The sequence below is a fragment of the Oncorhynchus keta genome, chromosome 37 (assembly GCF_023373465.1).
Source record: "Oncorhynchus keta strain PuntledgeMale-10-30-2019 chromosome 37, Oket_V2, whole genome shotgun sequence".
Taxonomy (NCBI): domain Eukaryota; kingdom Metazoa; phylum Chordata; class Actinopteri; order Salmoniformes; family Salmonidae; genus Oncorhynchus; species Oncorhynchus keta.
The window spans coordinates 27997969-28017742 of NC_068457.1; the positions used below are offsets into that span (position 1 = coordinate 27997969).

The 19774-nt window shown below is 44.4% G+C and overlaps 1 protein-coding gene and 2 long non-coding RNA genes across 19 annotated transcripts in view; all 3 read right to left on the reverse strand.

The window, feature by feature from the left end:
• Positions 1-470: 470 nt before the first annotated feature.
• Positions 471-19774, reverse strand: part of scml2 (Scm polycomb group protein like 2) — an 86282-nt gene continuing 66978 nt past the window's right edge. For 3 of the 4 annotated variants that reach the window (XM_052500082.1, XM_052500081.1, XM_052500083.1), the window contains 6 exons: positions 18871-19074; positions 10931-11113; positions 10352-10507; positions 8212-8457; positions 7333-7505; positions 471-2338 (listed from right to left, as the gene is read on the reverse strand). In XM_052500082.1, the coding sequence (XP_052356042.1) occupies positions 2213-2338; positions 7333-7505; positions 8212-8457; positions 10352-10507; positions 10931-11113; positions 18871-19074 (1088 nt within the window). In that variant the 3' untranslated portion in view covers positions 471-2212. The remainder of the gene's footprint in view (positions 2339-7332; positions 7506-8211; positions 8458-10351; positions 10508-10930; positions 11114-18870; positions 19075-19774) is intronic. The other variant, XM_052500084.1, reaches the window with a different exon arrangement.
• On the reverse strand, positions 4510-7317 carry LOC127916833 (uncharacterized). Of its 12 annotated transcripts, none has more exons than XR_008096223.1 (4): positions 6395-7317; positions 6185-6235; positions 6065-6127; positions 4510-5729 (listed from the first exon to the last, which is right to left on the reverse strand). It is a non-coding gene; the product is annotated as an uncharacterized LOC127916833 (long non-coding RNA). The 12 variants fall into 12 exon arrangements; XR_008096224.1 differs by having other exon boundaries at positions 6342-7317; XR_008096218.1 differs by having other exon boundaries at positions 6065-6924; positions 7153-7317.
• On the reverse strand, positions 13807-18843 carry LOC127916834 (uncharacterized). 3 transcript variants are annotated; one of them, XR_008096227.1, is made up of 4 exons: positions 17892-18843; positions 17236-17754; positions 16308-16772; positions 13807-14990 (listed from the first exon to the last, which is right to left on the reverse strand). It is a non-coding gene; the product is annotated as an uncharacterized LOC127916834 (long non-coding RNA). The 3 variants fall into 3 exon arrangements; XR_008096228.1 differs by having other exon boundaries at positions 13807-14523; positions 15789-16772; XR_008096229.1 differs by lacking the exons at positions 13807-14990; positions 16308-16772 and adding an exon at positions 16853-16927 and having other exon boundaries at positions 16980-17754.

Consider the following 19774-nt stretch of genomic DNA (forward strand, 5'->3'; position numbering starts at 1 on the left):
GTGAAAAGGTACATTTGTTGATGCTTTGCTAGGCCTATACAGTATTTCATATCTGATTTAGGATCAGACACTTAGCCAGTCATTTGATGGTTCATGTTTGTATGTGATTCAGTTGGAGAAAACTGTCATGAGAATAAAACAAAGTGTTCTTGTTGATGCCCCTTTGTCTTAACATCACATGTACTTATTTATTACTAAAAGGGACACTTCCCTTTTCAAATGATTAAAGGTTCGTGCCGGGGCGGCCTGGTGGTTAGAGTGTTGGGCCAGTAACCATTAAAGGCTGCTGGATCAAATCGATGAGCTGACAAGGTAAAAATGTCTGTTCTGCTCCTGAACAAGGCAAGTTAACCCACTGTTCCCCGGTAGGCCTGCGTTGTAAATAAGTATTTGTTCTTAAATGACTTGCCTTGTTAAATAAAAGGTTTAAATAAAAATGCTTGTCAACTCTCATGAAACGAGGCAAATGGTGAAAAAAAAAGAAAGTTTAATTGCGTGAAAGTACATATGCAAATATTATTTAACAAACAAGTCTTTTCCAGTACCGGTACTTCACCGTATCTATGTACACTGGCTGTTGTTTCTATGGAACAACACACCAAAATGTAGAATCTTAAAAAATATATACAAAGTTGATCTAAAATATCGTCAAACAGAAAATGAACTTACAAGTAAATGCTACTATGAAGAAGTCTGTCCTAAAACCCAAAAGCCTAGTAAAACCTGAGTATCACAATAAAGCACGGCCGTTGTAAAGTGTTTACCGTTCATTTCAACTGAAAACATTCGGAAAAATGTTCAGAAATGGATCACTTCTTCTGCCACAGCGACAAGACAAATAGTAAAATAAGTCCTATTTTATCACATTATAGGTTGTTGTGACACAAATGAATCCCATCCACATCTCTTTTCCTTGTGTGTTGAATCCCCCTAACACTCCATATCCTGTTTGCCTGACTGCTACACAGCCTTGTATCCATATATGCAGGATCTCCTGAACGTGAAATGTTAGATACATATCAACTGTCCATTTGGTGCTTGAAAACCTTCCGACAACCAACAGTCAACTATCTACTTTTAACGGCTATGATTTGAAATGAGATGAAAGCCATACATGTGTTGCAATCAATGTTCAGCTTGGCTACCATCAGGTCTGGTGGTGTAGCCAACACCACCATTACAAATACCAGACTGTTTGGGTTCAAATACAGACAGGATTCAACACAACCTTCCTGTATATATGCAGAGATTAATAATACCTTTTAAAGACAGTACAAAATCCAAGATATAAAAAACAAACATATTTTTTTGGCTTTTTATGTAAAACACAGGTTTTTTGTCTGGTTCTTCAAACATAAGTCCACCATCTTCTTTTACAATGAGACGTTGACTTGAACAGGAACTTCCTGTCTTCATTGTCCAACGTATTCTAGAATCTACACGCAGCAGAGGAATGTGTGAATGTCCAATCACAATCATAGATCCTGGTTAGAAGTTCCACTGGGCGATCCGAAGAACGATCAGTGTTCCAACGAGTCCAGATTGTGTGATGTCACACCCTGAATGCACTAAGGAGTACGGTCAAATGCAGTGTCCAAAACAAACAATGAATCTTAACAGCATGGTACATTCTCCTTATCAACATCCTTTGATATTGAAACTATTGAAGAATCAAATCACAGTATCCATATAGAAGCTGAATGGTTGATATCTTATTGCAATGAGAGGCTAGTGCAACAAGTAGTACATGCCATTGGGGGTTGTGTGGAGATGGCTCCTTGCATCTCCAGGTCTCCACGGCCGACAGTAGCCTGGTCTCAGATCTGTTTGTTTTTTACAGAACATTCTGGGACCAGGCTAAGTAGGTAAGGGTTGAGAGAAGGTGTACATGGGCAATGCATAGGTAGGTAAACACTCAACATCATCCTTTGGGATTCAGCTGAGTCTATTCAGAAGAATAGTAGACTGAAGTTCGTTCATAGTGTTTCTCTGTACTGACGTTCACACTGACGTTCACACTGTTTCTCTGAATGCTCTTCATCACAGGATGAGGTATGAAGGTCTCTGCAAAGGAATGATTAAGGACTCAATGTGCTTAGGGTTTGATCTTCCCATTCTAGTGTGTGTGTGTGTGTGTGTGTGTGTGTGTGTGTGTGTGTGTGTGTGTGTGTGTGTGTGTGTGTGTGTGTGTGTGTGTGTGTGTGTGTGTGTGTTACTGTTTGGTCTGTTTGAGCCTCTCGATGTGATGACATAGCTTGAGGGCGGGGCCTAGCTTCAGACCCATGTACTTCATGATGATGTCACTACGTAGAAGCATCAGCGCCTTTCCGTCGATCTCCTGAAGACAAGAGACAAACGCAGTCAGAAAGAGAGCTTATAGCACCAACACAGGACAAGATGACAGCCAAGATGGCCGAAACATCTATGATTAACTCTTCTAAATGAAAGGTTGTGGGGTTTTTTAACGTTCAACAGTGATAGGTGCACCTATTTTCCCCAACACAGAACCAACATAACAACAACATCATTCTCTCTGAGCTGAGATGTCCAGACAGACAACAACATCATTCTCTCTGAGCTGAGATGTCCAGACAGACATCAACATCATTCTCTCTGAGCTGAGATGTCCAGACAGACATCAACATCATTCTCTCTGAGCTGAGGTGTCCAGACAGACATCAACATCATTCTCTCTGAGCTGAGATGTCCAGACAGACATCAACATCATTCTCTCTGAGCTGAGATGTCCAGACAGACATCAACATCATTCTCTCTGAGCTGAGATGTCCAGACAGACAACAACATAATTCTCTCTGAGCTGAGATGTCCAGACAGACATCAACATCATTCTCTCTGAGCTGAGATGTCCAGACAGACAACAACATCATTCTCTCTGAGCTGAGATGTCCAGACAGACATCAACATCATTCTCTCTGAGCTGAGATGTCCAGACAGACATCAACATCATTCTCTCTGAGCTGAGATGTCCAGACAGACAACAACATCATTCTCTCTGAGCTGAGATGTCCAGACAGACATCAACATCATTCTCTCTGAGCTGAGATGTCCAGACAGACAACAACATCATTCTCTCTGAGCTGAGATGTCCAGACAGACATCAACATCATTCTCTCTGAGCTGAGATGTCCAGACAGACATCAACATCATTCTCTCTGAGCTGAGATGTCCAGACAGACATCAACATCATTCTCTCTGAGCTGAGATGTCCAGACAGACATCAACATCATTCTCTCTGAGCTGAGATGTCCAGACAGACAACAACATCATTCTCTCTGTGCTGAGATGTCCAGACAGACATCAACATCATTCTCTCTGAGCTGAGATGTCCAGACAGACAACAACATCATTCTCTCTGTGCTGAGATGTCCAGACAGACATCAACATCATTCTCTCTTAGCTGAGATGTCCAGACAGACAACAACATCATTCTCTCTGAGCTGAGATGTCCAGACAGACAACAACATCATTCTCTCTGAGCTGAGATGTCCAGACAGACATCAATATCATTCTCTCTGAGCTGAGATGTCCAGACAGACATCAACATCATTCTCTCTGAGCTGAGATGTCCAGACAGACATCAACATCATTCTCTCTGAGCTGAGATGTCCAGACAGACAACAACATCATTCTCTCTGAGCTGAGATGTCCAGACAGACATCAACATCATTCTCTCTGAGCTGAGATGTCCAGACAGACATCAACATCATTCTCTCTGAGCTGAGATGTCCAGACAGACATCAACATCATTCTCTCTGAGCTGAGATGTCCAGACAGACATCAACATCATTCTCTCTGAGCTGAGATGTCCAGACAGACATCAACATCATTCTCTCTGAGCTGAGATGTCCAGACAGACATCAACATCATTCTCTCTGAGCTGAGATGTCCAGACAGACATCAACATCATTCTCTCTGTGCTGAGATGTCCAGACAGACATCAACATCATTCTCTCTGAGCTGAGATGTCCAGACAGACAACAACATCATTCTCTCTGAGCTGAGATGTCCAGACAGACATCAACATCATTCTCTCTGACAGCTGAGATGTCCAGACAGACAGTGCCAGTCATCATTCTCTCTGAGCACAGATGTCCAGACAGACAACAACATCATTCTCTCTGAGCTGAGATGTCCAGACATCAACATCATTCTCTCTGAGCTGAGATGTCCAGACAGACAACAACATCATTCTCTCTGAGCTGAGATGTCCAGACAGACATCAACATCATTCTCTCTGAGCTGAGATGTCCAGACAGACATCAACATCATTCTCTCTGAGCTGAGATGTCCAGACAGACATCAACATCATTCTCTCTGAGCTGAGATGTCCAGACAGACATCAACATCATTCTCTCTGTGCTGAGATGTCCAGACAGACAACAACATCATTCTCTCTGAGCTGAGATGTCCAGACAGACACAATAGTGTACATCAACATCATTCTCTCTGAGCTGAGATGTCCAGACAGACAACAACATCATTCTCTCTGAGCTGAGATGTCCAGACAGACATCAACATCATTCTCTCTGAGCTGAGATGTCCAGACAGACATCAACATCATTCTCTCTGAGCTGAGATGTCCAGACAGACATCAACATCATTCTCTCTGAGCTGAGATGTCCAGACAGACATCAACATCATTCTCTCTGAGCTGAGATGTCCAGACAGACATCAATATCATTCTCTCTGAGCTGAGATGTCCAGACAGACATCAACATCATTCTCTCTGAGCTGAGATGTCCAGACAGACATCAACATCATTCTCTCTGAGCTGAGATGTCCAGACAGACATCAACATAATTCTCTCTGAGCTGAGATGTCCAGACAGACATCAACATCATTCTCTCTGAGCTGAGATGTCCAGACAGACATCAACATCATTCTCTCTGAGCTGAGATGTCCAGACAGACATCAACATCATTCTCTCTGAGCTGAGATGTCCAGACAGACATCAACATCATTCTCTCTGAGCTGAGATGTCCAGACAGACATCAACATCATTCTCTCTGAGCTGAGATGTCCAGACAGACATCAACATCATTCTCTCTGTGCTGAGATGTCCAGACAGACATCAACAGAAAATGTCTGGCGTCGTACTGTAAACATTCACTGCGTTGTAGATGGCCTGTATGGTTGAACAGAGTTGGGTTTTCCTGTAGGGAATGAATGTGATTCTCTCCAGACAGGTAGGGAAGGTTCTGAGACAGGCCAGTGCCAGTCTCCCAGGTTATAGACTAAACACAGAGGACACAGGCCATAGGAATAGAATTAGAACACTGTTGTAAATCTGTCTCTGTGACATAGACGTCCTCCCTTCCTGCTTCTGACAGGGACATACACACAGCAAGGAGGGCTGGAGCACATCAGAACCAGGCCAGACACCGAACACATATCCAGGGGTGAATTTCTTTTTTGGGATATTTATTGAATTTTTACACAACATAAAAATAATCTAGGGGGCATCTCAATAGTGTAACATCAGGCCTGGACCCGGCACTTAGACACACATCTAGGGAGCATCTCAATAGTGTAACATCAGACCTGGACCCGGCACTTAGACACACATCTAGGGAGCATCTCAATAGTGTAACATCAGGCCTGGACCTGGCACTTAGACACACATCTAGGGAGCATCTCAATAGTGTAACATCAGACCTGGGGCACTTAGACACACATCTAGGGAGCATCTCAATAGTGTAACATCAGACCTGGGGCACTTAGACACACATCTAGGGAGCATCTCAATAGTATAACATCAGACCACCTGGCACTTAGACACATCTCATCTGAGGGGGCATCTCAATAGTGGGGCATAACATCAGACTGGCACTTAGACACACATCTAGGGAGCATCTCAATAGTAACATCAGACCTGGACCTGGGGCACTTAGACACACATCTAGGAGCATCTCAATAGTATAACATCAGACCTGGACCTGGCACTTAGACACACATCTAGGGAGCATCTCAATAGTGTAACATCAGACCTGGACCTGCACTTAGACACACATCTAGGGAGCATCTCAATAGTGTAACATCAGACCTGGACCCGGCACTTAGACACACATCTAGGGAGCATCTCAATAGTGTAACATCAGGCCTGGACCTGGCACTTAGACACACATCTTGGGAGCATCTCAATAGTATAACATCAGGCCTGGACCCGGCACTTAGACACACATCTAGGGAGCATCTCAATAGTGTAACATCAGACCTGAGGCACTTAGACACACATCTAGGGAGCATCTCAATAGTGTAACATCAGACCTGGGGCACTTAGACACACATCTAGGGGGCATCTCAATAGTGTAACATCAGACCTGGGGCACTTAGACACACATCTAGGGAGCATCTCAATAGTATAACATCAGACCTGGGGCACTTAGACACACATCTAGGGGGCATCTCAATAGTGTAACATCAGACCTGGGGCACTTAGACACACATCTAGGGAGCATCTCAATAGTGTAACATCAGACCTGGGGCACTTAGACACACATCTAGGGGGCATCTCAATAGTGTAACATCAGACCTGGGGCACTTAGACACACATCTAGGGAGCATCTCAATAGTGTAACATCAGACCTGGGGCACTTAGACACACATCTAGGGAGCATCTCAATAGTGTAACATCAGACCTGGGGCACTTAGACACACATCTAGGGAGCATCTCAATAGTGTAACATCAGACCTGGGGCACTTAGACACACATCTAGGGAGCATCTCAATAGTGTAACATCAGACCTGGGGCACTTAGACACACATCTAGGGAGCATCTCAATAGTGTAACATCAGACCTGGGGCACTTAGACACACATCTAGGGGGCATCTCAATAGTGTAACATCAGACCTGGGGCACTTAGACACACATCTAGGGAGCATCTCAATAGTATAACATCAGACCTGGACCTGGCACTTAGACACACATCTAGGGAGCATCTCAATAGTATAACATCAGACCTGGACCTGGCACTTAGACACACATCTAGGGAGCATCTCAATAGTATAACATCAGACCTGGACCTGGCACTTAGACACACATCTAGGGAGCATCTCAATAGTGTAACATCAGACCTGGACCTGGCACTTAGACACACATCTAGGGAGCATCTCAATAGTGTAACATCAGACCTGGACCTGGCACTTAGACACACATCTAGGGAGCATCTCAATAGTGTAACATCAGACCTGGGGCACTTAGACACACATCTAGGGAACATCTCAATAGTGTAACATCAGACCTGGGGCACTTAGACACACAGGACAAGAAACATCATCAATCAATAAATAAATCAATCAAGGTCCACTCACGTGTTTTCTGAAGAGCTCCACGTGGGGTCCGAGTGTTTGAGGGTCGGCGTCGTGGACAAACTGCATCACCTCATCCACAGACCAGGAGGAAGGGGCGTTCCCGGCCCCGTTCCCAGCTGCAGCCTCCCGGTCTGCAGCTGCCAGGTGCTCAGGACCTGTGGTGGAGCTCGCAGCTGAACAACAGAACACACAGACAGAGCAGCAGAGAGTCAGAATTCAATATTCACCTTTCTAGTTAACCACCATGAATACTGATCCTTTCAGACTTTACAGGGCGGCAGGTAGTCTAGTGGTTAGAGCGTTGGACTAGTAACCGAAAGGTTTCAAATCCCCGAGCTGACAAGGTGCCGTTCTGCCCCTGAACAAGGCAGTTAACCCACTGTTCCTAGGCTGTCATTGAAAATAAGAATTTGTTCTTAACTGACTTGCCTAGTTAAATAAAGAAAATGACTTTACAGGGAAGGCACAACATATCCATGGCATTGTCCACTAGGTGGCAGTGCTACACAACATATTTACTGCCACCTGACTACACTGCTGTTAAACGAATAAAAACAAAAACACCATCGCCTTTCTTGAACTAACTTGTCTTGCTAGCACTGTCTCAGCTGCTTTATTCTGGAAAATGTACTGACTGTGACTGAGATGTGTGGTTGTCTCACCTAGCTATCTTAAGATGAATGCACTAACTAAGTCGCTCTGGATACGAGCGTCTGCTAAGTTACTAAAATGTTGAATGTGATCTGCTCCAACACAGGAAGCCTAGCCCCCCCCCCCCCAAAAAAATCAACATTCAAACAAACGTAAATGGCCAACTAGAATCTAGAGGCACACACAAGGCCCGCCCAGTCAGCCAGCCAATGGGGGTTAAGCTCTTACAAGGCCTACCTTCCACTCTTCTCTGTAGCCCTCTGGACCCCATGTCGGAAGGGTTGGGGGCCAGGCGCCTGAGGGGTGGTGGTGGGGGGTGACCAGACCCAGACCCAGGGTAGTAGGGGCTGCTGGACCCCTGGCCACGGTACTCTGAGGTGGTGCGTTGTGTCAGGGGGCGAGGGGTCATGGAGGGAGAGGTGGTGGTGTCCATAGGGTCCTCAGTCAAACCGTTCTCACTGCGAGGAAGGGGCTCTGATGGAGGGTAAGAGAGGTAGGATCGTCAGCGTATAGACACACACTAATACAGTGTCACACACACATGAATTCTTAAAATGTAAAATGCCATCTAATAATGTGTCATGAGAAGCTAAGCCAATGTTTGATGATTGGTGATTAATCATGAAGTGGTAGCTTAGCCGTTAGCTGCTTGGTGATTAATCGTGAAGTGGTAGCTTAGCCGTTAGCTGCTTGGTGATTAATCATGAAGTGGTAGCTTAGCCCTTAGCTGCTTGGTGATTAATCATGAAGTGGTAGCTTAGCCCTTAGCTGCTTGGTGATTAATCATGAAGTGGTAGCTTAGCCCTTAGCTGCTTGGTGATTAATCGTGAAGTGGTAGCTTAGCCGTTAGCTGCTTGGTGATTAATCGTGAAGTGGTAGCTTAGCCGTTAGCTGCTTGGTGATTAATCATGAAGTGGTAGCTTAGCCCTTAGCTGCTTGGTGATTAATCATGAAGTGGTAGCTTAGCCCTTAGCTGCTTGGTGATTAATCATGAAGTGGTAGCTTAGCCGTTAGCTGCTTGGTGATTAATCATGAAGTGGTAGCTTAGCCGTTAGCTGCTTGGTGATTAATCATGAAGTGGTAGCTTAGTCGTTAGCTGCTTGGTGATCAATCATGAAGTGGTAGCTTAGCCATTAGCTGCTTGGTGATCGGTGATTAATCATGAAGTGGTAGCTTAGCCGTTAGCTGCTTGGTGATTAATCATGAAGTGGTATCTTAGCCGTTAGCTGCTTGGTGATCGGTGATTAATCATGAAGTGGTAGCTTAGCCGTTAGCTGCTTGGTGATCAATCAAAGTGATAGCTTAGCCGTTAGCTGCTTGGTGATCATTCATAAAGTGGTAGCTTAGCCGTTAGCTGCTTGGTGATTGGTGATGAATCATGAATTGGTAGCTTAGCCGTTAGCAGTTACTATGACTTCATTAATAACCTATACAAGCAGAAGTTTTAATTAACCAAACAGCAGTTATGCATTAAGGAAAGTGTTTCAATAATGTAGAATCAGGAGGCAATAAGAAGGAAGACGATTGGCCACAACTATCACTCTACTGAGAACACAAGGAAGTGGTTATTTGTGTTAATTCAGTAGAGTGGTCCTTCTAGTTAATCACAGTGCCCAGTCCAGTACTGGGCTGCATCTTAATAGTGTAGAGAGGCTTCCTCTCCTTCTAGTTAATCACAGTGCCCAGTCCAGCACTGGGCTGCATCTTAATAGTGTAGAGAGGCTTCCTCTCCTTCTAGTTAATCACAGTGCCCAGTCCAGCACTGGGCTGCATCTTAATAGTGTAGAGAGGCTTCCTCTCCTTCTAGTTAATCACAGTGCCCAGTCCAGCACTGGGCTGCATCTTAATAGTGGAGAGAGGCTTCCTCTCCTTCTAGTTAATCACAGTGCCCAGTCCAGCACTGGGCTGCATCTTAATAGTGGAGAGAGGCTTCCTCTCCTTCTAGTTAATCACAGTGCCCAGTCCAGTACTGGGCTGCATCTTAATAGTGGAGAGAGGCTTCCTCTCCTTCTAGTTAATCACAGTGCCCAGTCCAGTACTGGGCTGCATCTTAATAGTGGAGAGAGGCTTCCTCTCCTTCTAGTTAATCACAGTGCCCAGTCCAGTACTGGGCTGCATCTTAATAGTGTATAGAGGCTTCCTCTCCTCATTTCATCTGCACTGACATTAAAGAACTGGACAGGTGAAAGTCAGTTCCTGGGTAGCTATCCTCCATTTAGTTTTTCCTTATCCTGTATTTTGTGTTTATATATCAGTACTGAAGGAGACGAGACGACAAAGGAAGGACAGGAGGACATTTCAAACTATTGCGATGTATCCCCAGTGAGTGCACCAGGGGTAGCTCTGAGGCTGAGGGGTGTTAGTGTACCTTCCGAGGGGTGTGCCTCTGTGCTGTGCAGCCGTTTGGAGGAGGACAGGGGAGAAGGGTAAAGGTTACAGTCCCTGTCTCTGTCCATCTGGAAACGCCTGCTCCTTCCTACGGAGCCTCTGGCTATGGACAAGGCCTCTGACATCTCTTCTTTTACTGAAGACAACAGAGGAGGGACAACAGACGGCATCAGCTACTGCCAACTGAGGACCACTGAGATCTCTGTAAACCTGTGTTTTATAGAGGGGTCTGATGTTTCATGTGGGTCAGTGACCTGTTGAAGGAAATGCTATGACATTATAGATGACCAATGGAATATTAGAGAAAAATATACCGTTTCTAATGTGACTGTTGATGGTGTAGGTTGATGGGAAATACATGCTGGCTTGTGGCCTTGTGACAAAGCACACACACACACACACACACACACACACACACACACACACACACACACACACACACACACACACACACACACACACACACACACACACACACACACACACACACACACACACACACACACACACACACACACACACACACACACACACACACACCATGGTTTGCAGGCATTACCTGACGTGCTCCTGTCGTAGGCTGTGTGTCCAGTAGAGGCCATGAATGCAGGGCTGAAGGGTTGGGAGGAGAACAGGTTGTCACTCTGCAGCTGGTGACACAGAGTCTCCATGAACCTGAGCACAAAGGAGGCAGAGGAGGCCTGTGGCAGCTTGACATAGTGGATCCCCCCATCAGACCGCACTGCAGGGTGGGGGACAGAACAGATAGACACAGTCATATGATATCTAGCTGATTACAGAGGCACTGAAGGCCTGGGACAGCTTGACATAGTGGATCCCCCCATCAGACCGCACTGCAGGGTGGGGGACAGAACAGATAGACACAGTCATATGGTATCTAGCTGATTACAGAGGCACTGAAGGCCTGGGACAGCTTGACATAGTGGATCCCCCCATCAGACCGCACTGCAGGGTGGGGGACAGAACAGATAGACACAGTCATATGGTATCTAGCTGATTACAGAGGCACTGAAGGCCTGGGACAGCTTGACATAGTGGATCCCCCCATCAGACCGCACTGCAGGGTGGGGGACAGAACAGATAGACACAGTCATATGATATCTAGCTGATTACAGAGGCACTGAAGGCCTGTGACAGCTTGACATAGTGGATCCCCCATCAGACCGCACTGCAGGGTGGGGGACAGAACAGATAGACACAGTCATATGGTATCTAGCTGATTACAGAGGCACTGAAGGCCTGTGGCAGCTTGACATAGTGGATCCCCCCATCAGACCGCACTGCAGGGTGGGAGACAGAACAGATAGACACAGTCATATGGTATCTAGCTGATTACAGAGGCACTGAAGGCCTGGGACAGCTTGACATAGTGGATCCCCCCATCAGACCGCACTGCAGGGTGGGAGACAGAACAGATAGACACAGTCATATGGTATCTAGCTGATTACAGAGGCACTGAAGGCCTGGGACAGCTTGACATAGTGGATCCCCCTATCAGACCGCACTGCAGGGTGGGAGACAGAACAGATAGACACAGTCATATGATATCTAGCTGATTACAGAGGCACTGAAGGCCTGGGACAGAAAGAGGGCCTACAAACCTGACTTAGTTACATCAGCTCTGTCAGGAGGAATGGGCCAAAATTCACCCAACTTATTGTGGGAAGCTTATGGAAGGTTACCCGAAACGTTTGACCCAAGTTAAACAATTTAAAGGCAATGCTAGAAAATACTAATTGAGTGTTTGTAAACTTCTGACCCACTGGGAATGTGATGAAAGAAATAAAAGCTGAAATAAATCATTCTCTCTACTATTATTCTGACACTTCACATTCTTAAAATAAAGTGCTGACCCTAACTGACCTAAAAACAGGGAATTTTTACTAGGATTAAATGTCAGAAATTGTGAAAAACTAAGTGTTAAATGTGTTTGGCTAAAGTGTATGTAAACTTCCGACTTCAACTGTATGTATCTGGGCTGAGAGAGGCAGGCAGAGGCACTCAGCAGATGGAGAAATGACTGGCTGTACCAGACGTACATCACATAGCTCTTTACCTAGCTGTTTAAACACTATCTGTTAGGGACCTGACCATACCATATTATCACCATACTTATGCATGGAGATTCTCACAATTCTATATGTATTGCGATTCGATACTGTGATTTTATTGTGATTCCATGTTCCAAACATATTGCTCACCATTTAGTTGCTGTAGAGGAACAAGAGAGAGCCATGAGAACCATAATTCTATGGCGCAGTAACAGACATGATTATTTGGTTTCTATGGCGCAATAACGGACATGATTGTTTGGTTTCTATGGTACAGTAACAGACAGGATTATTTGGTTTCTATGGCGCAGTAACAGACAGGATTATTTGGTTTCTATGGCGCAGTAACAGACAGGATTATTTGGTTTCTATGGCGCAGTAGAAGACATTATTATTTGGTTTCTATGGCGCAGTAGAAGACATTATTATTTGGTTTCTATGGCGCAGTAAAATACATTATTATTTGGTTTCTATGGCGCAGTAAAATACATTATTATTTGGTTTCTATGGCGCAGTAAAGACATGGTTATTTGGTTTCTATGGCGCAGTAGAATACATTATTATTTGGTTTCTATGGCGCAGTAAAATACATTATTATTTGGTTTCTATGGCGCAGTAAAGACATGGTTGTTTGGTTTCTATGGCGCAGTAGAAGACATTATTATTTGGTTTCTATGGCGCAGTAAAATACATTATTATTTGGTTTCTATGGAGCAGTAAAATACATTATTATTTGGTTTCTATGGCGCAGTAAAGACATTATTATTTGGTTTCTATGGCGCAGTAAAGGCATGATTATTTGGTTTCTATGGCGCAGTAAAGACATGATTACTTTGTTTCTATGGCGCAGTAAAGACATTATTATTTGGTTTCTATGGCGCAGTAAAGACATGATTATTTGGTTTCTATGGCGCAGTAAAGACATGATTATTTGGTTTCTATGGCGCAGTAAAGACATGATTATTTGGTTTCTATGGCGCAGTAAAGACATGATTATTTGGTTTCTATGGCGCAGTAAAGACATTATTATTTGGTTTCTATGGTGCAGTAAAGACATTATTATTTGGTTTCTATGGTGCAGTAAAGACATTATTATTTTGTTTCTATGGCACAGTAACAGACATTATTATTTGGTTTCTATGGTGCAGTAACAACATTATTATTTGGTTTCTATGGTGCAGTAAAGACATTATTATTTTGTTTCTATGGCGCAGTAAAGACATTATTATTTGGTTTCTATGGCGCAGTAAAGACATTATTATTTGGTTTCTATGGTGCAGTAACAGATGGCCCAGCATCAGATGACCCCCCACACACACACAGACTGGGACCCCCCAGGGAGCCCCTCCCAAACCAGGTTACGGACGCATGTCACTTCTCATTACCCCCAGACACGTGACATCAGCTGCTGCACACACACTTTATCCCACCAGGCATTATCCAGTGCACCATGTGGGCTCTGCAGCCTAAACCAATTCCTACTGCCTGATTGAATCCCCAGCCTACCCCCATATTCCCATTTGGAATTTGCCATTATTTTAATGAGGACTGAGGAACTATTTGAATATGTAGAGTCTGTGTAGAGTAGACGGTCTAGGGTCCGGGGTGTTCTTCTGGCTTCTTCCTCATGTCATGACATCACTGTGGAGTAACAACCCTAGTGTTTCTGTCCTGTGAGGGTTGGACCATCTGGGTTCGGACCGGAGTCTCCGACACATCACAGGACTGTGTTAGCGAGCTGAACTAAAGCCTACAGGCATTAGCTTGAGGAAGCTAACAAGTCTTCAGCTCACAGGCAAGCTTAGTTACTCATCACGTCAGCACAGCAGTTCACCGACCCTCCTTCATTACACAACCATAGAACACCTCATGATGTCATGAGAACAATACAATACTACACTAGCTATAACCACAGACCATATATCAGGACAGGCCCCAGCTAAAATGGCTGACCAACTGTTCCATTCTGATGTATAGGGACTACATGACATCAGCCTATCTAGGGTTATATATCTATGGCTATAATACCTCTGATGATCTCTCCTCCTGTCTAGGGTTATATATCAATGGGCTAACATACCTCTGATGATCTCTCCTCCTGTCTAGGGTTCTATATCTATGGGCTAACATACCTCTGATGATCTCTCCTCCTGTCTAGGGTTCTATATCTATGGGCTAACATACCTCTGATGATCTCTCCTCCTGTCTAGGGTTCTATATCTATGGGCTAATATACCTCTGATGATCTCTCCTCCTGTCTAGGGTTCTATATCTATGGGCTAACATACCTCTGATGATCTCTCCTCCTATCTAGGGTTCTATATCTATGGGCTAACATACCTCTGATGATCTCTCCTCCTATCTAGGGTTATACATCTATGGCTATAATACCTCTGATGATCTCTCCTCCTGTCTAGGGTTCTATATCTATGGGCTAACATACCTCTGATGATCTCTCCTCCTATCTAGGGTTATATATCTATGGGCTAACATACATCTGATGATCTCTCCTCCTGTCTAGGGTTATATATCTATGGGCTAACATACCTCTGATGATCTCTCCTCCTGTCTAGGGTTATACATCTATGGGCTCATACCTCTGGATCTCTCCTCCTGCTAGGGTTATATCTATGGGCTATAATACCTCTGATGATCTCTCCTCCTGTCTAGGGTTATATATCTATGGGCTAACATACCTCTGATGATCTCTCCTCCTGTCTAGGTTATATATCTATGGGCTAAATACCTCTGATGATCTCTCCTCCTGTCTAGGGTTATACATCTATGGCTATAATACCTCTGATGATCTCTCCTCCTGTCTAGGGTTCTATATCTATGGGCTAACATAACATTCCTGTCTAGGGTTCTATATCTATGTAACATACCTCTGATCTCTCCTCCTGTCTAGGGTTCTATATCTATGGCTAACATACCTCTGATGATCTCTCCTCCTGTCTAGGGTTCTATATCTATGGCTAACATACCTCTGATGATCTCTCCTCCTGTCTAGGGTTCTATATCTATGGCTATAATACCTCTGATGATCTCTCCTCCTATCTAGGGTTATACATCTATGGGCTAACATACCTCTGATGATCTCTCCTCCTGTCTAGGGTTCTATATCTATGGCTATAATACCTCTGATGATCTCTCCTCCTATCTAGGGTTCTATATCTATGGGCTAACATACCTCTGATGATCTCTCCTCCTGTCTAGGGTTCTATATCTATGGGCTAACATACCTCTGATGATCTCTCCTCCTATCTATGGTTATACATCTATGGCTATAATACCTCTGATGATCTCTCCTCCTGTCTAGGGTTCTATATCTATGGGCTAACATACCTCTGATGATCTCTCCTCCTGTCTAGGGTTATACATCTATGGGCTAACATACCTCTGATGATCTCTCCTCCTGTCTAGGGTTCTATATCTATGGGCTAACATACCTCTGATGATCTCTCCTCCTATCTAGGGTTATACATCTATGGCTATAATACCTCTGATGATCTCTCCTCCTGTCTAGGGTTATACATCTATGGGCTAACATACCTCTGATGATCTCTCCTCCTGTCTAGGGTTCTATATCTATGGGCTAACATACCTCTGATGATCTCTCCTCCTATCTAGGGTTATACATCTATGGGCTAACATACCTCTGATGATCTCTCCTCCTGTCTAGGGTTATACATCTATGGGCTAACATACCTCTGATGATCTCTCCTCCTATCTAGGGTTATACATCTATGGGCTAACATACCTCTGATGATCTCTCCTCCTGTCTAGGGTTCTATATCTATGGGCTAACATACCTCTGATGATCTCTCCTCCTGTCTAGGGTTATATATCTATGGGCTAACATACCTCTGATGATCTCTCCTCCTGTCTAGGGTTATACATCTATGGGCTAACATACCTCTGATGATCTCTCCTCCTGTCTAGGGTTATACATCTATGGCTATAATACCTCTGATGATCTCTCCTCCTGTCTAGGGTTCTATATCTATGGGCTAACATACCTCTGATGATCTCTCCTCCTGTCTAGGGTTCTATATCTATGGGCTAACATACCTCTGATGATCTCTCCTCCTGTCTAGGGTTATACATCTATGGGCTAACATACCTCTGATGATCTCTCCTCCTGTCTAGGGTTATACATCTATGGGCTAACATACCTCTGATGATCTCTCCTCCTGTCTAGGGTTATACATCTATGGCTATAATACCTCTGATGATCTCTCCTCCTGTCTAGGGTTATACATCTATGGCTATAATACCTCTGATGATCTCTCCTCCTGTCTAGGGTTCTATATCTATGGGCTAACATACCTCTGATGATCTCTCCTCCTGTCTAGGGTTATACATCTATGGCTATAATACCTCTGATGATCTCTCCTCCTGTCTAGGGTTATACATCTATGGGCTAACATACCTCTGATGATCTCTCCTCCTGTCTAGGGTTATACATCTATGGGCTAACATACCTCTGATGATCTCTCCTCCTGTCTAGGGTTATATATCTATGGGCTAACATACCTCTGATGATCTCTCCTCCTGTCTAGGGTTATACATCTATGGCTATAATACCTCTGATGATCTCTCCTCCTGTCTAGGGTTATACATCTATGGCTATAATACCTCTGATGATCTCTCCTCCTGTCTAGGGTTCTATATCTATGGGCTAACATACCTCTGATGATCTCTCCTCCTGTCTAGGGTTATACATCTATGGCTATAATACCTCTGATGATCTCTCCTCCTGTCTAGGGTTATACATCTATGGCTATAATACCTCTGATGATCTCTCCTCCTGTCTAGGGTTCTATATCTATGGGCTAACATACCTCTGATGATCTCTCCTCCTGTCTAGGGTTATACATCTATGGGCTAACATACCTCTGATGATCTCTCCTCCTGTCTAGGGTTATACATCTATGGCTATAATACCTCTGATGATCTCTCCTCCTGTCTAGGGTTATACATCTATGGGCTAACATACCTCTGATGATCTCTCCTCCTGTCTAGGGTTCTATATCTATGGGCTAACATACCTCTGATGATCTCTCCTCCTGTCTAGGGTTATACATCTATGGGCTAACATACCTCTGATGATCTCTCCTCCTGTCTAGGGTTATACATCTATGGGCTAACATACCTCTGATGATCTCTCCTCCTGTCTAGGGTTCTATATCTATGGGCTAACATACCTCTGATGATCTCTCCTCCTGTCTAGGGTTCTATATCTATGGGCTAACATACCTCTGATGATCTCTCCTCCTGTCTAGGGTTCTATATCTATGGGCTAACATACCTCTGATGATCTCTCCTCCTGTCTAGGGTTATACATCTATGGGCTAACATACCTCTGATCTCTCTCCTGTCCTGTCTGGCTATAATACCTCTGATGATCTCTCCTCCATCTAGGTTATACATCTATGGCTATAATACCTCTGATGATCTCTCCTCCTATCTAGGGTTATACATCTATGGCTATAATACCTCTGATGATCTCTCCTCCTGTCTAGGGTTCTATATCTATGGGCTAACATACCTCTGATGATCTCTCCTCCTGTCTAGGGTTCTATATCTATGGGCTAACATACCTCTGATGATCTCTCCTCCTGTCTAGGGTTATACATCTATGGCTAACATACCTCTGATGATCTCTCCTCCTGTCTAGGGTTCTATATCTATGGCTATAATACCTCTGATGATCTCTCCTCCTGTCTAGGGTTATACATCTATGGCTATAATACCTCTGATGATCTCTCCTCCTGTCTAGGGTTCTATATCTATGGCTATAATACATCTGATGATCTCTCCTCCTGTCTAGGGTTATACATCTATGGCTATAATACCTCTGATGATCTCTCCTCCTGTCTAGGGTTATACATCTATGGGCTATAATACCTCTGATGATCTCTCCTCCTGTCTAGGGTTATACATCTATGGCTATAATACCTCTGATGATCTCTCCTCCTGTCTAGGGTTATACATCTATGGGCTAACATACCTCTGATGATCTCTCCTCCTGTCTAGGGTTATACATCTATGGGCTATAATACCTCTGATGATCTCTCCTCCTGTCTAGGGTTATACATCTATGGCTATAATACCTCTGATGATCTCTCCTCCTATCTAGGGTTATACATCTATGGGCTAACATACCTCTGATGATCTCTCCTCCTGTCTAGGGTTATACATCTATGGCTATAATACCTCTGGTGATCTCTCCTCCTGTCTAGGGTTCTATATCTATGGGCTAACATACCTCTGATGATCTCTCCTCCTGTCTAGGGTTCTATATCTATGGGCTAACATACATCTGATGATCTCTCCTCCTATCTAGGGTTATACATCTATGGGCTAACATACCTCTGATGATCTCTCCTCCTGTCTAGGGTTCTATATCTATGGGCTAACATACCTCTGATGATCTCTCCTCCGTCGGACTGGGACTGTAGGAAGCTGAAGAGGAAGGTTGGTTGGTAGGCACAGTCCACACATGCCTGAACAGCCTGCTGTAGGACAGTGTTGACCGGACCCGGTCCAAAGTGGTCCGGCAACTGCTGCAACTGCTTCCTGTCCAGGTGTGGACCGCAGGCTCCGTGCTTGTTCACGTACACACACACTGGGGGAGAGAGAGAGAGAGAGAGAGAGATGAAGGTCAGGGGTCAGGAAGCACTAGAACATGTCTAAAGCTTCATTCTAGATGGACCAGTTAAATCACTCAGAACAATGACCCGCTGGACTGCTCTAGATGGACCAGTTAAATCACTCAGAACAGGGGACCAGCTGGACTGCTCTAGATGTACCAGTTAAATCACTCAGAACAATGACCAGCTGGACTGCTCTAGATGGACCAGTTAAATCACTCAGAACAAGGGACCAGCTGGACTGCTCTAGATGGACCAGTTAAATCACTCAGAACAATGGACCAGCTGGACTGCTCTAGATGGACCAGTTAAATCACTCAGAACAATGACCAGCTGGACTGCTCTAGATGGACCAGTTAAATCACTCAGAACAATGACCAGCTGGACTGCTCTAGATGGACCGGTTAAATCACTCAGAACAAGAGACCAGCTTGACTGCTCTAGATGGACCAGTTAAAACACTCAGAACAAGAGACCAGCTGGACTGCTCTAGATGTACCAGTTAAAACACTCAGAACAAGAGACCAGCTGGACTGCTCTAGATGTACCAGTTAAATCACTCAGAACGAGGGACCAGCTGGACTGCTCTAGATGGACCAGTTAAATCACTCAGAACAAGGGACCAGCTGGACTGCTCTAGATGGACCAGTTAAAACACTCAGAACAAGAGACCAG